The sequence below is a fragment of the Myotis lucifugus genome, unplaced genomic scaffold, assembly GCF_000147115.1.
Source record: "Myotis lucifugus unplaced genomic scaffold, Myoluc2.0 scaffold_1694, whole genome shotgun sequence".
Lineage (NCBI taxonomy): Eukaryota > Metazoa > Chordata > Mammalia > Chiroptera > Vespertilionidae > Myotis > Myotis lucifugus.
The window spans coordinates 13,634-34,043 of NW_005872742.1; the positions used below are offsets into that span (position 1 = coordinate 13,634).

Genomic DNA, 20,410 nt, shown 5'->3' on the forward strand with positions numbered 1-20,410 from the left:
GCAAATATGCACGTAGATAAGTACTAAGGAACCTCCCGTGATTACAGAGGGTTACTAGAGGAAGAAGTCCATTTTAGTTTATCAAAATTAGATACCTGGAGCCATTAGGATATAGAGGGTGGATGAAACCCTTAGAATGGTTAAGAATGAATGTGTGTAATGTATCCTATACAATAAAAGGCTAATATGCAAATCGACCAAACAGCTGAACAACTGGTCGCTATGACGCACACTGACCACCAGTGGGCAGACGCTCAATGCAGGAGCTGCCCCCAGGTGGTCAGTGTGCTCCCACAGGGAGCGCGCTGCTCAGCCAGAAGCTGGGCTCATGGCTGGTGAGCGCAGCTGTGGCGGGAGCCTCTCCACCTCCAGCAGTGCTAAGGATGTGAGACATCCCTCGAGGGCTCCCGGACTGAGTGCACGAATTTTATGCACCAGGCCTTTAGTAAGAAATAAGGGGAGGATGGCTAAAGACAGAACTTCAGAGAATACATTTAAGGAATGGACAGAGGAAAATGAACTCACAAGGAATACTAGGAAGGAATAATCTGTAAAGTAGGAGGAATCTCAGAAAAGGTCAGTGTTTCAGAAGCCAAGAGAAGAGAATATGACAGAAGAAAAGAGTTGGTAGCCGCCTGGTATTGCCCTGGAGGAGATTTCCAACCTAGCGCTCTTGATCTCTCCACCCCACCACTCAGGCTTGAGCCAGGAGCTCCCCAGACCGGGCCTTTATGAGAGACCTGATTTACCTCCCACCTCACCCCTGGGTTTTCCTCTTGTGCCACTTCCTTTTTCCCTGCCTCCAGTTCCTCACATGGAGATAGTAGTCCAGTAGCTAAGAACATGGACTGGTAGACAGACTTAGGTTCAAAATCACAACATAATCCCCTCTGTGATCTTCAAAAATTGTTTAAATTCCCCAGGCCTTACTTTTGACATTTTTTTTTTAAAGGATAGTGTTTGTTGTTGTTTTATTTTATTTTTTATTGATTTCAGAGAGAGGAAGGGAGAAGGAGAGAGAGGTAGAATCATCAATGATGAGAGAGAATCGTTGATTGGCTACCTGGGAATTGAACCCAGAACCCAGGCATGTGCTCTGAACCAGAATTGAATCCAGGACCCTTCAGTCCTCAGGCAGATGCTCTAGCCACTGAGCCACACTGGCTAGGGCTATTTTTGACAATTTAGAGTAGGGTTAATTATAGTACCTACTTCTAGAATTCAATGTGATAAAGTATGTAAACCACTAAACACAGTGCCTGATACGGTAAATGCTGGATAATTGGTAGTTGTTATATTTTTATTACTAGAAGAACCCACTTGATTTCCAATGGAAGGTGGTATGAGAAATGGAGATATGTTAGTTGGTTGATACCTTCCACCTTTTTTAAAAAATTAATTTTAGCCCAGCTAGCATACGGTCAGGGCATATGCCCAGTTGCAGACTCGATCCCCAGTGTGGGGTATGTATGAGGCAGCTAATCAATGATTCTCTCTCATCATTGATGTTTCTGTCTTTCTCTCCCTCTCCCTTCTTCTCTGAAATCGATAAAAATATATTTTTTTAAAAATTTAATTTTAGAGAGGAAGGGAGAGAGAGAAACATCGATTTGTTGTTTCACTTATTGATACACTCATTGGTTGACTTTTTTTTTTTTAATGTATTTTTATTGATTTCAGAGAGGAAGGGAAAGAGAAAGAGAGAGAAACATCAATGATAAGAGAGAATCATGGATCGGCTGCCTCCTGCCCCACACTGGGGACCAAGCCCACAACCCAGGCATGTGCCCTTGACCGGAATCGAACCCGGGACCCTTCCATCCACAGGCCAACGCTCTACCCACTGAGCCAAACCAGCTAGGGCTGATTGATTCTTATATGTGCTCTGACCAGGGATTGAACTCGCAACCTCGGCATATTGGGATGGTGCTCTAACCAACTGAGCTACCCAGCCAGGGCTCTAGCTTTTTTTGATGAAGCTGTTAAACCTTGTGACTCCCCTAAGAAGGCCGGGAATGTAACACTTGTGTTAGAACGAAAGGGGCTGGAGAAAGGGTAGCAGAAGGGTTTTGGACGTGCAGGAAAGAAAGGAAGCTGTCCATGTAGGCAGCTGAGACAAGGGACAAATGGAAGCACACAAGGCCCTGCAGGGAGGGGCATCTGTTGCCAGCAGAGCTGCCTCCGTGGCCTCCTGCCAGGCTGGTATCGGACTTCTTACCTAGAGCAAGTCTGAAAGGTCCCTTTGGAGAGCAGGCTCTATCTGATTGGCCACCCTTCTGTATTTCAGGGCTTATTCCCAGAAAGAGATTTCAAGGTATGCCACGGAGGATTTTCAGACAGGTCTATCTTTGATCTGAAGCACGTGCCAGACACCAGGTATGGTCAGCTCTGTTACTCAGACCCTCCATTCAGGATGGAGTGGCTGGAAATGTCAAGGGTATTCTGCCTCTTTATCACCGCGCCGCCCCTAACCCCTGAGCACCTGGATACATGTGAGCGAGCGCGCGCACACACAGAAATCTGGGATACAAAGAACCTATTGTTTGGCGGCTTCATGGTCCCTCTGCAGACCTTTCAATAACTATAACCCACAGATCTCCAGAGCTGCTCCAAATAGACAGAGAGTAGAAAGATGCTCTTGGTTTCTCAGAGAGCTGATGGTGGGTGGCGGGGGCGCATGGCTCCATTAGCAGATGCTGAGAGTCTGGGTCGGCTGTGTGTTCAGGCTCCATGCTGGTGTCCTGTCTGGGACACTTCATGCCACATAGAAGCCTGGGCTCACTCTCGTGACTCTCATGACCGTGGACCTGTCCCTAAAGTGGAGTGAGCCTGCTCTGCCTCTGTTAACTGAGGGTAACGGGACCTAAGCTTTCCTGAGGGTGGGCGTGTAGGAATCTCAAGCTGAGTGGGCTGGAGAGCGGAAAGGCTGGGGGGGATGTGGGTGAGCTCACTGTCTGAACGGAGATCTCCTATCCCTCCTAAATAGGTTGCTGGTGACCAGTGGCCTTCCAGGTTGTTACCTGCAGGTGTGGCAGATCGCAGAGGACAGTGGTGAGTGAATTTGACGTGGTGCGGGTTGACGCATACCTCCATCCCCTAATCTGAGTCAATTAAGCAATAGACTCAGGCCTGGCCAGTGTGGCTCAGTGATTGAGCATCGACCTATGAGCCAGGAGGTCACGGTTCAGTTCCTGATGAGGGCACATGCCCAGGTTGTGGGCTCAAATCCCCAGTAGGGGGCGTGCAGGAGGCAGCCGATCAATGATTCTCTCTCATCATTGATGTTTCTCTCTCTCTCCCTCTCCCTTCTCTCTGAAATCAGTAAAAAAAAATTTTTTTTTTTCAAAAAGAAGTAGACTCCGAGCCAGGTGGGAATTAAAATTCAGTGTCGCCGAAACCAGTTTAGCTCAGTGGATAGAGCATCGGTCTGCAGACTGAAAGGTCCCAGGTTCGATTCCGGTCAAGGGCATGTACCTGGGTTGCGGGCACATCCCCAGTAGGAGATGTGCAGGAGGCAGCTGATCGATGTTTCTCTCTCATCGATGTTTCTAACCCTCTATCTCTCTCCCTTCCTCTCTGTAAAAAATCAATAAAATATATATTAAAAAAAAAAATTCAGTGTCGCTGTAACCGGTTTGGCTCAGTGGATAGAGCGTCGGCCTGCGGACTGAAGGGTCCCAGGTTCAATTCCGGTCAAGGGCATGTACCTTGGTTGCGAGCACATCCCCAGTAGGGGAGTGTGCAGGAGGCAGCTGATCGATGTTTCTAACTCTCTATCCCTCTCCCTTCTTCTCTGTAAAAAATCAATAAAATATTTTTTTTTAAATAAGTAAAATAAAATTCAGTGTCTACTTTAATGCAGGCATAGACAAGTTAGCAACTACAGCATGGCACACAGCCCCAAATGGAGCTTCCTGTAACTTGCTTCAGGAACTGAGGTTACCAACCCAGTCAGAGGCGGAGCACAGAGTGAGCTTCCCCTCCCCCAGGCAGGTCCAGTGGCAGAGGCTAGGACAGAGCGATGGCCACTCAGGTGAGCTCACCTCTTGGAGGAGGAGGAGGAGGCAGCAGGAGGTCACCTCTCTCTGCCCAGCCTGGTAGCCGCAGGGAAGGAAAGCGGAGTGGGCCAGAAGCTGGGCTGACCCATCTCCCTCAGAGGAGTCACTCTGCCCCCGCTCCTTCTGGGAGTGGAGGGCGGTTCTGTGCGTTCCGGTCAGGCAGGTGTCAGAGCCTGCAGCCCTGATGCAGCCCTTCCTTCCCCCTTCAGTTAGAGCAGTGATTCCCAAAGTGGGCGCTACCGCCCCCTGGTAGGTGCTGCAGCGATCCAGCGGGGCGGTGATGGCCACAGGTGCATTTGGGGGCGATGAGTAACTGCTATTAAAATTTTTAAAAAATTAATTTCCAGGGGCTGAGTAATATTTTTTCTGGAAAGGGGGCGGTAGGCCAAATAAGTTTGGGAACCACTGAGTTAGAGCATCCTTGGCCAGCGTGCAAGTGTGCCTCAGACGCACAGGCTGTCGCTCTTGGAACGGCCCCTTTGCCTGTGTGATTCTGTGCCTGCCAGCGGGCCCCCACGCTCACCTGGATGCTTCCCAGAAACTGGCCGCAGGCGTTGTAGAGAGGCGGTGGTTGTGCTCCTTGGCTTTGAGGTCACTGACCCTATGCACCTTCCTTTATTGTTTATTTTTTGTCATTTCTTGTTGCTTCCAGGTGTTTGTGTCACTTACTTATAGTTATGATTACTGTTGTTTTTTGTTTTGTTTATATTTTTATTGATTTCAGAGAGGAAGGGAGAGGGAGAGAGAGAAACATCAATGATGAGAGAGAATCATTGATTGGTTGCCTCCTGCATGCCCCCTACTGGGGATCGAGCCTGAAACCCAGGCATGTGCCCTTGGCCGGAATAGAACCTGGAACCCTTCAGTCCGCAGGCCAACGCTCTATCCACTGAGCCAAAATGGCTAGGGCTACTGTTTTTTTGTTTTTTAATAAATATTTTTATTAATGTCAGAGAGAAAGGGAGAGGGAGAGAGAGTTGGAAACATCAATGAGAGAGAATCATTGGTCGACTGCCTCTGCATGCCCCCTGCTGGGGATAGAGCCTGCAACCCAGGCATGTGCCCTGGACCGGAATTGAACCTGGGACCCTTTCATCTGCAGGTCGACTCTATCCACTGAGCCAAACCGGTTAGGGCCATATTTGTTTTCTTAATAGTGTCCTTTGAAACATAAAAGTGTTAGATTTTGATGAGGTCTAATTTATCACTGTTTTTTGTTAGGGATTATGCTTTTCATGTCATATCTAAGAAATCTTTATTTAACTCATAAATTTTCCCATGTTTTATTTTTCCCGAAAGGAAGTTCTGTTTTTATTCTCTTCAATATTTAAATCTGTGATCTCTTTTGAGTTAACTTTTGTGTATGGTGAGAGGTAAGGATCTCAGTTGATCTTTTTGCATGTGGATATCCCATTGTTCCATCACCATTTGTCAAAATGCCTAACCTTTCTCCATTGATTTGCCTTAGTGCCTTCATTGAAAATCAATTGACCATAATCTAAGCATTTACTTCCGGACTGTCAGTTCTGTTCCATTGATCTTTATATCTGCCCTTATGCCAGTAACTTGTAGTTTGCCCAAAAGTATACTGTGAGGGGCCGCAGTGGTTTAAAGATGAGAGAGACTGGAGTATTACCAACCATTAGGAGGCGCCTTTTGTCCTGCCAGTGCCTGGGGTACCAGGTACCTTGTAGAACCTGTAGCCAAGGCCCAGGGGAGCTGATGAGCCCAGACTGCTCTGATACTCATGTGGGATTAGGAAATCAGATAAGGGTTATCTTCCCTAGATATTAGTGTAGAATATTCTGGAGCCTGGGGAAGGCTGGCCAGCTGTTTACCTGGAAACTTAAAAGCATAGTGTTATTTGGGTGAATTTTCCAGGATCCAGTCTTGACCCACAGCTTTGGTGTCTCAAACCTGATTTTGTCAGCATGTCTAAAACAATTCCAATCTGTTTATAGGAGCAGAAGCACTCATCAGACTCACGTGACTGCCATATAAACCAGAATGCAATTTTATTAGTTTACTAGAGGCCCGATGCATGAAATTTGTGCAAGAGTAGGCCTTCCTTCTCCCGGCTGCAGGCACCAGCTTCCCTCTGGCACCCGGGACTCGGGCTTCCCTCCGACCGCCAGCAGGCACCCGAGACCCGGGCTTCCCTCTGGCTGCCGACAGGCACCCGGGACCCGGCTTCCCTTGTAGCCCCAGCTTCCTCCCGAAGGACGTCCGATCTAATTAGCATATTATGCTTTTATTATTATAGATAATGAAAAAATAAGTATCCCTTAAATATGGAATATTTCAGGCCCTTCTTGCTTGTGGAAGACCTAACCCGGTCAGAGGTCTCATGATAAAAGTAACCGTCACCAGAGGAATCAGCTCAGAGGCTTCCCGAGTGTGTGTTTGTGGCTCTCAGGCAGAAAGTATGAAACTTGTGAAGGCAGCTGCCCAGGCTCCTGCTGTCCAAGCCCCTGGACAGTGCCCGAGGCCACCTCTCAGCTCTAGAGCTGGGGGAACCACTGAGCTGGATAAATAAATATCCAAAGGTCTCAGCTGAATGTCACCTGCTGCTTCCCCTTTGAAGTTAGATATTCAGTCTGGTGTGGCGCCCTCTGCCCTGGACAGGCCTCAGCATTTTCTTTGACCCCTTGGCTGGGAAGCCCTTCCCGTGGCTCCCACTTCAGAGCTGTTCATGCATGTGCTCAGTCATGCGGTCTGGGCACCATTCTGACTCCTAAAGGATGTGGCTGCCTCTGCTCTGACCTGCTCTGTGTTGGTTTACTCTTCAGACACAACTGTCTTTCGTCGCCAGGTTCTTGGAGATGCCTTCCTGTGTCTTTTGCTTTGATTTGTAGCGGTTTCTCTTTGCAGTTCGGGGCTGGTTTGGTCCTTGTGGTGTGGATTCCCTAGAGGAGGGCATTTTACTAGAGAGAGAGGAGGAGGAAGCCTGCATATTCACTGTGATTGTAGAGCAGCTCTCTCATCAGGAGGCTCCAAAGCCTTTGTTTTCCACTGCCTCTTTGAAATACGTCTTTGAAGGCTCCCCTCGCCTCCCCCACCCCCCGACAGCCCGGCCCCCCCTGTCAGGAGACAAATCACTTGTGAGAGCCATCCCCTGGCGCAGAGCAGCAGGTCCTGGGAGCCTGGTACAGGCTCCTCGGAGTCTGTGGAAAGGGAAGAGGGAGCTGCTCAGGGTGGCCTGGGAGAGTCGGGAGGCTCTGCTGGGGCCGGTTTGGATCACAGCCTCATTGGCTCTCCCCCGACACAGATTCTGGTCCTGAGGCTCCGCTGTTGTCTGCGTGAACCTCCGCAGCTCCTGTAGCGGGAGCAGGTGAGGTGAGCAAGTCTGGATTCAGGGCTCTGAGAGCCCCCGGACTTGGGGAGCAGTAGGCACTCAGGTCCTCGGCATTCTCGCTCAGCCCACCCCGGTCCTACTGTGCGCTCCTGGCTTGTGAACCGTCCGGAGGGGCCTTGCTCACGTGCTTGCTGCTGCATAAGTCATGTTAGTTCATGTTCCTCATCCATTCTATTCACAGGCTGACTTTTACGTCCTTCAGAATTTAACAATACATATGTCTCCCTTTTCTTCAGGGATTGTGGGAACCAAATAATGAGTTCCCTCTTGGAGCAGGAAATGCGTCTCCTTTAAGTAAGTTTGTGCAGTAGACAGCTTGTTCTGAACCACGTCATAAATGGCTCCTGTTAAGAGAAGCCTCAGTTGTAGATGCAGAGACGAGAGCCTGCCTGTCCACTAAGCAGGCTGAGACAAACAAAACTAAAATTTGATTCAACTTGAGGTCAGGTGTCTTTCTTGTTCAGTGTAAAAGGACATGGACTTTCTTGTCTAGTTTGTGTTTGAAGACAATGACATTTGTCTTGTGACCTTTACCTGCAAGGTTTCAGCAAAGTGCTGAGGTTGTATAATAAGTTCTTGAAGAAATAATGGTAGTTCATGAATTCTGTTCCTGTTATTTTCTTCACTTAAAGTGTAAATGACACCATCAGTGGATTCTTTCCTTTTATTTGTACTCCACAAAAGTATAAAAAGCCAGAACTACTTTGGGGGCTTTTGAGATGGCGTCTGAGATTCATTATCTCCCATTTGCAAAACAGTTCATAAGACAATTTATAAAGAAATTAAAGTGCGCCCTAGCCGGTTTGGCTCAGTGAATAGAGCGTCGGCCTGTGGACTGAAGGGTCCCAGGTTCGATTCCGGTCAAGGGCACATGCCCGGGTTGCTTGTTCGATCCTCAGTAGCGGGCGAGCAGGAGGCAGCCGATCAATGATTCTCTCTTATCATTGATGTTTCTATCTTTCTCTCCTTCTCCCTTCCTCTCTGAAATCAATAAAAATATATTTTAAAAAAGAAATTAAAGTGCTTCTGACAGTTTTAAAATATAAATATAACACAGAGTGTTTATGATGCCACATCCTCTCTAGCCAGCTGTCAGTTCCCTTTCTTCCTTGACCTTCTAGCTGTACAGGGGAAGACCGCCGGCCGGCTTGCACCAGGTTATGTTTCAAATCTTCACTAACATTCTGGACTTTCACCTCTTCCACTTGCCCCTAGATGTCATTGAAGCTGTCCGCACCATTGCTGTGCATGAGAAAGAGGGGAGTCTCTGGCCGAGGATCGCCATCTTCTCGTCAGTGGCACCTGGAGTCCTCCACGGGGCGCGGCTCAGCGGCCTGAAGGTTGTGGATCTGGAATCCCAGAAGGTCACGTACACCTCAGGTACGGACAGCGCAGTTTGCCCCTAGGCTGCCGCGTTAGAACTGAATCCAACCCTGTGTGCCAGATATTGGGGACACAAGATGAATGAAAGGCAAGCCCTGACCTCTAGGGACTCCTGTTCTAGGATTGGAGGAGGCATTCCTGGGACCAGCACCCACCAGTGGATAGAATGGCAAAATGAACAGGAGAGCTCCAACCAGTTTGGCTCAGTGAATAGAGCGTTGGCCTGCGGACCGGAGGGTCCTGGGTTCAATTACGATCGGGGGCACATGCCTGGGTTGTGGGCTCAATCCCCAGTGGGGGACATGCAGGAGGCAGCCAATTAATGATTCTCTCTCATTATTGATGTTTCTCTCTCCTTCTCCCTTCCTCTCTGAAATCAGTAAAAATATATATTTTTAAAGATGAATAGGAGAGGGGAGACGTGGTTTATTCTGCTGGTATTGGGGATGCTTCCCAGAGGAAGGGACTTGTGACCAGCCAGCCCTGCCAGATTGCCAGACCCATGTGACTCCAGCAGCTTTTCTCTTTCACCCTCTGTCTCCCAGGTGTCAGTGACAGTGAGGAGCTGAGTAGCCTGCAGGTCCTGGATGCAGACACCTTTGCCTTCTGCTGCACCTCGGGCCGGCTGGGGCTCATTGACACCCGCCAGAAGTGGGCGCCGGCAGAGAATGTCAGCCCCAGCCCCGGGTCTGGTGGAGGGAGGTGGTGTGCAGAAGTCAGGGGCCAGGGCCCTGGGCCCAACATTGCCAGCCTGTGCTCAGATGGGCTGCTCTGTCTTCTTGACCCTCGGGACCTCCGCCATCCTGTGCGCTCAGTGCGGTGCCCAGTGTCCACACCCAGCCCTGACCCAGAGCTGCTGCGAGTGACCTGGGCTCCAGGCCTGGACAGCTGCTTGGCCATCTCAGGTACCGCTGAGCAGGATTTTGCATCTGTTGTTTGAGCTTTCTCTTCCAAGGGACTATCGAGTGCTCAGGAAGGAGCCTCTGGCACCAAAGTTAAAGTCGCTCACTGAGAATCTCCAGGTTCCTCAGGGGCAGGCTCTTCCCCAACTGGCTACTCAACTTCCATACAGTGGGAGCAGGGCTTTCCCATCCTAGCAGGAATTCAGTTCTGAGGTTGGTCGAGAGCCTGCAGATAGTAAGACACTAGGACAGCCATGGGGCTCAACCAGAAAGAGGCCATAGGATTCCAAGGGTGCTTCTCAGTCTAATTGCTTTTGAATTATACCAAGCCCCTAGGTCAGCAGGCTCCTGGCCTGGCAGTATCTAGTTGAAAGAAGATATTTAGTGAGAGTATCTAAAGGCCAATGGGAACGCCTTAACCAGTTTGGCCCAGTGGATAGAGCGTCAGCCTGTGGACTGAAGGGTCCCGGGCTTGATTCTGGTCAAGGGCATATGCCTGGGTTGTGGGCTTGATCCCCAGTAGGGGGCATGCAGGAGGCAGCTGGTTAGTGATTCTCATCATCGATGTTTCTATCTCCCTTCCTCTCTGAAATCAATAAAAATATTTTAAAAAATAATAATAAAGGCCAATGGGAAGGATCCATTGAGAGGGGAAGACGTTGAGAGAGCAAGAAAGGATCATTGATAATGGCAGGATCCAGAAAGAGTGCAAGAACCAAGTGTGGGGGAAGGGACTGGCTTTTAACAAGAAGACAGCAGATGGAGCTAGGTCGTGGGGGGCACATGAGAATGTTCCTAGCGGCTTCTATTTTCTCCATCAGTGTGGAGATGAGGCCATCTACTGAGACCCAAATGGATTAGAATTTGGGGCAAGTGGAAAGGTTTAAAAAAGTCTTAAGCCTCAGTTTCCTGGGGTAAGAATTAGTACCTACTTCACACAGTGTGAGAATTAAAGGATTAGCCTCAGGCCTGGCACATGCTATACTACAGATTCTCGGCATCATGTGCCCCATGAAGTTGGCAGCTGCCAGCATGTGGGAAGATATTCCACGCCCTTGGTTGGCCATTAAGTATCTTGTTTACTATTAGGTTCCTCGTCTCATAGTCTGTTTTGGTGCCATAGAGCAAGTTATAAAAATTATTTTAGAGATTCATTGTTGCTCTTCTCATTTCTCGTTCTTCCTCAGGTTTTGATGGGACAGTCCAGGTCTATGATGTCACGTCTCGGGATGGAATGGAGGGTCACGTAGAACCTCTCTTCACTCACAGAGGTCACGTCTTCCTAGATGACCATGGGACAGGCGCTGCTCCACTGGTCACCACCCACACCTGGCACCCCCGCAAGCCAAGGACTTTGTTGTCGGCAGCAAGTGATGCCTCTGTGCACGTGTGGGACTGGGTGGACCTCCGTGCCTCCCGCTGACACCAGCGCCTTCCTGCCGGGCCCCTAGAAGAGGAGCTGCTGTACGCACAACAAGGGCACTGATTTAGGACTCAAGTGACCACAGTCCCTGTTACCAGCGGAGTGGCCTTGGGCCAGTGAAGCAGCCTCTCTTAGCCTCAGTGTCTTTATTGGTAAAATGAGAAGAGTAGTTACTACCTCGCAGGGTTGTTGGGGAAGTTAGAAGAAATATATGGGAAAATACCAGGTAGGATGCAGGATAGAGATTCGGTGGCTGCTCTTAGGTCAGACAGTTGTGGACGACAGGATCCTGCTGCTTCCAGCAGGTGTCAGTCCCACGGGTTTTGGCACGAGAGACGCCTTCCTGACCTAATGGACGGTGGGGGGCCTTCTCAAGAGCAGTGCTGACCATGCACAGTCATTCCCCGTGTCCTGACTTTACAGCCCCACCCCCATGTAAGCTCTGGCTCCCGGCACTTTGTACAGTTGGGAGGCTGATATAACATAGTGATTAAGACACTTGTGTTGGAGTCAGACAGATCAGAGTGTGCATGTGTGGAAGGCTTCAGAGACACGGATCTGGGGCCCAGGCCCATTGCAACCTGCCCACCAGCTCTCTTGGGGCTGCTCCTGTCAACCCCTAATCAAAACTCGGAGATCCATCCAACAATACAGCTACTTTGCAATAGGACCCAAAGGTTCAATCATGTCAGTAAAGACCAATGAAGCCCCGTGATTCAGGCTGCTGCTGCTGGATGACAGCTCCTCCTTGATCAGCGTGGTGCTCAGCATTTTAAGAAGTTTTCATTTAGCCCTAGCCGGTTTGGCTCAATGGATAGAGCATCGGCCTGCGGACTGAAGGGTCCCAGGTTTGATTCCGGCCAAGGGCACATGCCTGGGTTGTGGGCTCTATCCCCACTCATTTAACAACAGGGACAGCTCAGAGCAACCAAGGCTGTGCATTCTCTGAAGAGTCCGTCTGAACTTGGGAGGAAAACTGTAGTTCCAGGGAATTAAGCAAATTCCACTTTGACACAAACAGCGAAGTACTGCACATCCCCCCCACTGCTGGCAACCCGGGTGGCTCTGTCTCTCACATTCCTCTATTTTGACTAGTCAGAACTAGGTTCCATATCTCACCTGCAGCCCCCATCTTCCGGGTTCTGCAAGTCCTCCAGCCACTGCCTCCTCGCCACTTTCTGGGTGTTTTGTCTCACCCAGATCTGGGTCCCCTGGGGCAGGACAGGTACTCTTCCAGGACTAGCAACTCCAGGATCTGCTCTTTCGTACATTTCTCTGGTCTCAGCCCCTGGCAACAGAGCTCCCGGAGATGGATGAGGGTCTCCTGGGGTGCTCACGCTTCTTTTTTTTTTTTATTTTCATTGATTTTTTTACAGAGAAGGGAGAGGGATAGAGAGCTAGAAACATCGATGAGAGAGATCGATCAGCTGCCTCCTGCACGCCCCCCACCGGGGATGTGCCCGCAACCAAGGTACATGCCCTTGACCGGAATCGAACCTGGGACCCTTCAGTCCGCAGGCTGATGCTCTATCCACTGAGCCAAACCGGTTCGGCGTGCTGATGCTTCTTGAGAGTGGAAATGCCAAAAGCATTGGTCCGGGGCCACTCCCTTGAAGGGAAATTTCCTGCTCCCAGTGAGAATCTTCTTCCAGCTTCACTATCCAAAGCTCTCCTTGTACTTGAGGAGCCTGGATTTGTTGGTCCCCAGCTACAGCCATTGTTCAGCTCAGAGAAGAACCTTATAACTGTGCTCTGAAGTCGAAACCTCTTCCTTTACCTTGTTGGGAAGCCACCGTCAGAGGGGAGCCACTCAGAACTAGCACCAGAGACATACATTACAGAGTGAACCCTAGTGAAAGGCGCCAGTGTCAGTCATCCCACAGGATTGAGGTGAAGAAAGAGCCTTCCTGTTCTCTCCTCCCCGTGTCTTGGTGCCCGAGGAGTTGGTCCCTCTGTCACTGGGGAGGCAGCTCCAGAACTTTGATAGGAGGGGGCAAAGGCAGGTGATCTGGTTGGAAAGTAGAGGCACATGGAGCGGTGTTTGCATAGCAGTTTACTTAGGGCTGAGAAAATGCCAGTTATCTATACTGAAGAATGAGGATGGGCTGCAGAGATAATAGGGACAATAAGCTCACCCTCCCCAGCCACTGGTCACCAGTGTTTTAAAGTGAATGTGCAGGGCAAGCACAGAGGGTGTCTAAGGTGGCAGCACCTTGGAGAGCAGCACCGGGCGGAGGCGGCTGGCCCTTCAGATTCAAATGCTCCAGCTGCTGAGCTGCCTCGCATCTGGCTGAGTTCTCAGCTTTGGGCGCCCCGTTCGGGATTCCTCAGTCCTGGCACCCTAACTCTCCCAAACAGGAAGGCTTACCGTGGTTAAGGTTACAGGCTTTAAGAGCAAAGATAATAAAAACAGGTTCACAGGGTGTTAGAGTTGGAAGGAAAGTTAAGATATTCCGGCTTCGACTCAAAGCTGAGGCAGTCGGGGCTTAAACTCGCCCAAGGTCTCACAGCTGGTTTGTGGCAAGAACTGGGACAGTGGCTCTGCCCTTGGACCGTGGGCTGGGTGACAGGCCTGCAGAGCCTGACTTACTCTGCTCCAGGGGCCACCCTGGTGGGGGGCGAGATCGTCCCCGCCGGGCCGGAGGGCGGTGGGGGAAAGGGTGCCGCCGGCATAACGACGTGTCCTGCCTCGGTTCTGCTAGCGGGCCCAGGACCCACATCCGGACCCAGGATATCGGCCCGGCCACGCCCACCCGGCGAGGGCGACCCAAGCCGATCCGTCCGCCAAGGCCCTGCGACTGCGGGAGGTCTGGCCCCACACTGCACTCGGACCCCGGTCCAGACCCCAAATCTGGGCCCTCGGACGCCCACCAAACACCAGGAGCGAAAACGCTAGCCCCAGGAGTGTTCGAGCTTCGCCGGACTTCATTTCCCATAAGTCTCCGCTTGTGCCCACAGACTGACGGCAGCGGTAGCCAATACAGTTCGGAGATGGCTTAGGCGCGTATTTGTTCCGGACGAATCACTGCCGAGGGGTGGGACTTTCCCACAAAGTGAAGTCGGGGTTCGGAGCCGCAGCTGGAAGCGACTGAGCGGGAATTCGGGGAGCCGGCAGCCTCTCACCCTACCGGCCGGCGGCACGGAGAGGGGGTCCTTTCCAAAGTGTCCTTGGCCGCCGGAGGCGGGCGTGTATCCCGCGAGCCCCTGCTGACCCGCGTCACACCGGCGGCTCGGCCGAGGCCGCTCGTGTGAAGCTGAGACCCAGTTATTTCGCCACAAGAGAAAGTACTTCTCCGTCCTGGGTGTCCTCTGTGGTGATGCGTCACCCCCTCAGTCCTCGCCCGACACCCCGCACCCCCACTCCCTCACGTCTGTGAGCACAGCCCTGGGAGAGGCAGGGGGACCCCGCCGGCGCTAGCGCGCAGCCATCAGCTGTGGAGCGACCTCTGCGAGCCCAGCAAGCACCGTTCTCTTAGGGCCTGGACTGCGGTGCAGCAGGATGGATGCATTTCCTCAGACCTGCTGTGAGCAGCGCAAATACCCCAGCGAGTGTGGTAGGTGCCCAGTGAGGTGTGTGCGCTGCAAGTGTGAGGAGAGAAACAGTGGAGGCAGCTGGGAGAGCCTGGAGGGTTAGCTTTGGGGGGATGGGGGGGGACAGGAAACCACTCTTTGAGCGCCTACTTTAGTATTTTATAATGGAGGCCCCAGCACAAAATTCGTGCACTGAGGGAGGTCCCTCAGCCCAGCCTGCCCCTCTGGCAGTCCAGGAGCCCTCGGGGGATGTCCGACTGATGGCGGTGGGACATCCTTAGCGCTGCCACCTATGTGCTCGCCAGCCATGAGCCCCACTTCTGGCTGAGTGTTGCTCCCCCTGTGGGAGCACACTTACCACCAGGAGGCAGCTCCTGCGTTGAGCGTCTGCCCCCCAGTGGTCAGTGCGCATCATAGCAACTGGTCGTTCCACTGTTTGGTCGATTTGCATATTAGCCTTTTATTATATAGGATGGTTTAGATATTGACAATGAGTCCTACAGTGTTGGGCTCACTCCCTGTTTAACAGATGAAAGGTTCAAAATTCAGTTGAAAGTGGATGAAGTGGTGATCCTCCCCACAGGAGGGGAAGCCTGCGGTGGGACATGGTAATGGGGGGCTCTCCAGAGAGTCCCCAGTCCAGCATTGAGTCTGGGCCAGGGAGATTCTGACCTTAAGAGCAGTGGTTCTGAGAGGGCCACTGTGGAAAGTCAGGCCAGCACATTCGGCGCACGCACCCTGGCTTTCAAACCACTCCCTGGGCCAGCCTAGAAGTGCCTCGGGGCTGCCTCGGGGACTGCTAGGTGGGCAGAGCCCCAGCCCGGGTCTGGTCGCCACAGCAGCTCTGCTGCCACATGTTTTCTGTTACTGTAAGATTGCGCTTCAAAAGAGGTTCCACTGTTAAAAAAGAAAATTGAAAACTAATCCACGTTCATTGCCCATTCCCGTAACTCAGGGAGCTTCTAAGCACATGGAACTCTGACTGGCAGTGAAATCAAGCCTGAAAAGGGTAGCCCCAAACACAACTCCTATCACCTTCACCATTGCACCACACCCAGAACTTCAAGGAAGAAGACAGGCATGCATGTCCTTGAGTTGCGTCCCAAAGTCTGGGACTAAAGGACCCCCAATAGTCTACATACGCGGGATGCTTTTCCAGTAGCAGTTTTCCTGGTTCCTCAGAGGACAGTTCATCTCAGAAAGCTAGACAGAAAATCCTTTGGTGAAAGCAGGCCCCATGTAGGTCAGAGTTATCAATATTATCACAGAGAGTAGGATGTCCATGTCCACTGCCATACAGAGTGACTGACCCTTTCCCCGCAGCCTTCTGGAATGGGAAGAGCAAGTACTGTCATCGATTTTGCAGATGAGCCCAGCTGGTGTGGCTCATGGTTGAGCATAGACCTATGAATCAGGAAGTCACAGTTCAATTCCCAGTCAGGGCACATGCCCGGGCTTCCCTTTTTTCACCCTCTTTACTTGATAAAATAGCCAAAGGCCATAGAGGAATGTGCCCTTTACCGGAATCGAACCTCAGACCCTTCAGTCCACAGGCCAATGCTCTATCCACTGAGCCAGCTAGGGCTCATTGATATATTTAGAAAAGTAATGCACAGAGGGGTCTATAAGCCGTGCATAAGGAGAGAGGATTTTGAGATGAAGGAAATAGGCATATTCTCTAGGAACTCAATTACAGCCACAGGTAATGAGTGGAGGTTAATGTTTCCTAGGTCTACTAGATCATTCTTTTTTTTTTTTTTTTTTATTTCAGAGAGGAAGGGAGAGGCAGAGAAAGATAGAAACATCAATGATGATAGAGAATCATTGATTGACTGCCTCCTGCACGCCCCCTACTGGGGATCAAGCCCACAACCCGGGTATGTGCCTTTGACTGGAATCGAACCTGGGACCTTTCAGTCCGCAGGCCAACGCTCTATCCACTGAGCCAAACCGGCTAGGGCGGGATCATCTATTTAACTCCAACCTAACCAGTGACACTAACCTAGCTGCAAAGGGGGCGTGTTCCGCAGGGAAACCTGGAAGGGTTGACGAGGGAGCCTTGGGCACTGAGCAGAGAGCAGTAGGGCAGGGAAGAGAAGTAGGACTTTGAAGTGAGGGGGGTTCATGGGCTGGTGTCTACCTGTCCCTCATTTGACCCCTTTCTTACATGTTGAATCAACCACTATCTGATCACAAAGCCACCATTTCAGTCACCGGAGACCAGGAGCAAGGGGTCCTCGGCAGGTGGCTTATTATTGGAGATCCCTCCACTGTCGATAATCATTAGGGTTCCAGAATCTATCTGGTCTTGGAAATTGTTAACAGAAGCTTAGCACCCGAGTTCTAGTCACCTGAGTGCACTGCATCAGAAAGGCTGGGACCAGAACTCAGCTGTGGTGCATTTGCCAAGATGTGCCACCCCCCGAGGCCTCCTGGCAAGGCATCCCTCCCTCAGACACCAGCAGAGTAAACAAACAGCAGAGATGCTGTGGCTGCCAGGCCTGTGAGCCAGGAGGGGCCCAGGCAAATGCTTCCTTGGAGCCAGACCCTTCTTCGTGTAGCAGTTCTCCAGCTGCCTTGGGCCTGTGAACAGATGGAAAATTCTCAGTTGGTACTAGGGAAGAGGGAGGAGGAGAGAGGGAGCCAGGGGCAGGTGGGCCCTGGAGCCACAGTCCCTGCTGATGCCAGAGGCATGAGCTCATTGGTACCAGTGACTGGGTGGAAAGCCAAAGGGGATGAACCACCAGCCCTGCTCTCCACCAGGTTCTGAAATCTTGTCTCAAAGTCTGACCACCCATACAATTCTACTTCCTTTATAGCAGCGGTTCTCAACCTGTGGGTCGCGACCCCTTTGGAGGTCGAACGACCCTTTCACAGAGGTCGCCTAAGACCATCCTGCATATCAGATATTTACATGACAATTCATAACAGTAGCAACATTACAGTTATGAAGTAGCAACGAAAATAATTTTATGGTTGGGCCACAACATGAGGAACTGTATTTAAGGGGCCAGAAGGTTGAGAACCACTGCTCTATAGCCTTTGGCTATTTTATCAAGTAAAGAGGATGAAAACAGGAAACACTTTAATATTCTGTCCAAAGATTTGAAATAGTTCCCAGGCAGCAGGGTTTGAATTTGAATGTGAGGAACTCCAGGGCCGGGCAACCCACTTGAGTCTCCTCCCTGAGGCAGAAAGCTGTTCTGTAATAAACCTTTACCTTTACTTTCGCTCAAAAAACAGAAAGAAAAACTCCAGAGGCTTCTGGGACACGGTGGGTGCAGCAAACCCAGTATACTGGGCCCAGCTAAACACCTTGGTTATGAGACAGGAACCCCATCCGTGGATAAAGGGCTGGAAAGAGCAGCCACTAGTCCAGCCGTGGGCAAACTACGGCCCTCGGGCCGCAGCCCGTTTGAAATGAATAAAACTAAAAAAAAAAAGACCGTACCCTTTTATGTAATGATGTTTACTTCGAATTTATATTAGTTCACACAAACACTCCATCCATGCTTTTGTTCCAGCCCTCCGGTCCAGTTTAAGAACCCATTGTGGCCCTCGAGTCAAAAAGTTTGCCCACCCCTGCACTAGTCACATGCAAGGAAGGACCAATTGCAGTTACGGGTCATTTTGATACTAGCCAGGGAAAAGACTCAAACCATGTAACCAATACATTGTTTTTAACGTTTTGTTTTCTCAATCTGTTCCATAGATACTGCTCCTGGCTTTGATAATGCAATGGAGTTAACCGTTAACCGTCTTCAGGACTAGAGTGGTTGAGTAGCAGGTGCTAGGTAAGTCACTTATTAACCTTTCCTGAGTCCAGTCCCACTTCCTCAACTGGGGAGTGGGGATAGAGACCAGTCATAGGGTTGTTGTCATTGCCCTAGATCAGTGTTCCTCAACCTCCCTAAGGGTTCTCAACCCTTTAATACAGTTCCTCATGTTGTGGTGACCCCCAACCATAAAATTATTTTCGTTGCTACTTCATAACTGTAATTTTGCTACTGTTATGAATCGTCATGTAAATATCTGATATGCAGGATGTATTTTCATTGTTACAAATTGAACATAATTAAAGCATAGTGATTAATCACAAAAACAATATGTACTTATGTATGTTTTCCGATGGTCTTAGGTGACCCCTGTGAAAGGGTCGTTCGACCCCCAAAGGGGTCGTGACCCACAGATTGAGAACCGCTGCCCTAGCTGGTTTGATGGATAGAGTGTCGGCCTGCAGACTGAATGGTCCTGGGTTCGATTCCAGTCAAGGGCACATGCCCAGGTTGTGGGTTCCATCCCCAGTAGGGGGCTGCAGGAGGCAGTCAATCAATGAGTTTCTCTCTCATCATTGATGTTTCTATCTCTCTCCCTCTCCCTTCTGCTCTGAAATAAATAATATATATATATATATATATATATATATATATAGAGAGAGAGAGAGAGAGAGAGAGAGAGAGAGAGAGACATGCATGTCAAGAGCTTAGCACAGAGACTGTGCAGAGTAACCACTCCATAAATTGTGTTACTATATAACCTATTGTGGCTTATGTAAACTATAAATACAACCCAAAAGGAAGTAAAATTCCATGGGGGGAAAAAGGGAAGTCTCATTATGACTTGCCTGGAATGGTAAAATCTCTGAGAACGTGTGGTTAGTGGCACAGGTGTGTCTAGAACCAGGTCTGTCCAGTTCCCTCGATTCTATCCACCACGCCACTGGTTTTTCAATGGCTTTTAAGGCTCAGTGACATTTCAAAAATATAAAGTTTTCATTAGGATACAGGCTGGTTGGTTTTTATAAATGTCTTCAGATTTGTCTCACCAATAGCAATAGATCGCAACTTTTGTGAGCACTGAAGTTAAAACTTACATTTATTGTCTTACCAAAGTGTAGAAAATCTAATCATTTTTCAGGCCAGAATTTTGAACTCCACCTGCCTCTTGCATTTTATATACAGGGTGTCCCCCCAAAATATATACATATTTTGAATGATTATAAAGTCAGTGTCCGTTAAACCTGAAAAGGAGTGAAAATTGAGTTATCAGCTGTTAAAGTGTGTATACAGTTTTTTGGGACATCCATATATCTCCATGAAGAGAACTCAGTTGGCAAAAATTTACTGAGTTCTTATCGTATTCCAGGCCCTGAGCTGGGTGCTGGAGACTTCAGTATGGGTGTGAACATAAGAAATAGAAGAGGGAGGGGGCAAAATTATGTAAGAGAGAGATGTAGCAGTGTAGCTCAGTTGGTTAGAGCATCATCCTGATACGCCAAGGTTGTGGGTTTGATCCCTGGTCAGGCACATACAAAAATCAACCAATAAGTGCATGACTAGGCAGAACAAATCAATGTTTTTCTGTCTCTAAAATCAACTTTTAAAAATTGGGAAAAAAGAGAGATGGAATAGGTCACAGGCACTGAAGTTGGAGAGGGTAGGGGTATGGTAGGCAGGGTCAGGCCTGCCAGAAAGTGCAGGGAAGGCCTCATGGAGGAGGTGGTGGGAATTTTTCTTCTAGTAAAACTTGATGAAGCCAGGTCATGGGACTTCCTGTTCGCAACCTTCCCCAGTACCTAGCAGGGATGGAATTAATGATTCGGATTTTAACACTAATGTGGTTGGTTTAACAAGTCAGGTGATTCTGGATAGAGATGATTCAGGAGGCCATCTGGCTCCTTAGCCAAAGCTGCAGCTCCATGTCTTGGTTGACAGATTGGGTACAGAGTGGCAAAGGACTCTGGAAAGGTGTGTTCCCT

General features: G+C 49.9%; 1 protein-coding gene across 1 annotated transcript in view; it reads left to right on the forward strand.

The window, feature by feature from the left end:
• LOC102440685 (WD repeat-containing protein 73) overlaps nt 1-11,634 on the forward strand; it is a 13,051-nt gene extending 1,417 nt beyond the window's left edge. Inside the window, exons 4-8 of the mRNA XM_006108047.3 lie at nt 2,288-2,376; nt 2,987-3,051; nt 8,629-8,793; nt 9,342-9,701; nt 10,886-11,634. Of these exons, the coding sequence (XP_006108109.1) occupies nt 2,288-2,376; nt 2,987-3,051; nt 8,629-8,793; nt 9,342-9,701; nt 10,886-11,121 (915 nt within the window). The 3' untranslated portion in view covers nt 11,122-11,634. The remainder of the gene's footprint in view (nt 1-2,287; nt 2,377-2,986; nt 3,052-8,628; nt 8,794-9,341; nt 9,702-10,885) is intronic.
• The last annotated feature ends 8,776 nt before the right edge of the window (nt 11,635-20,410 follow it).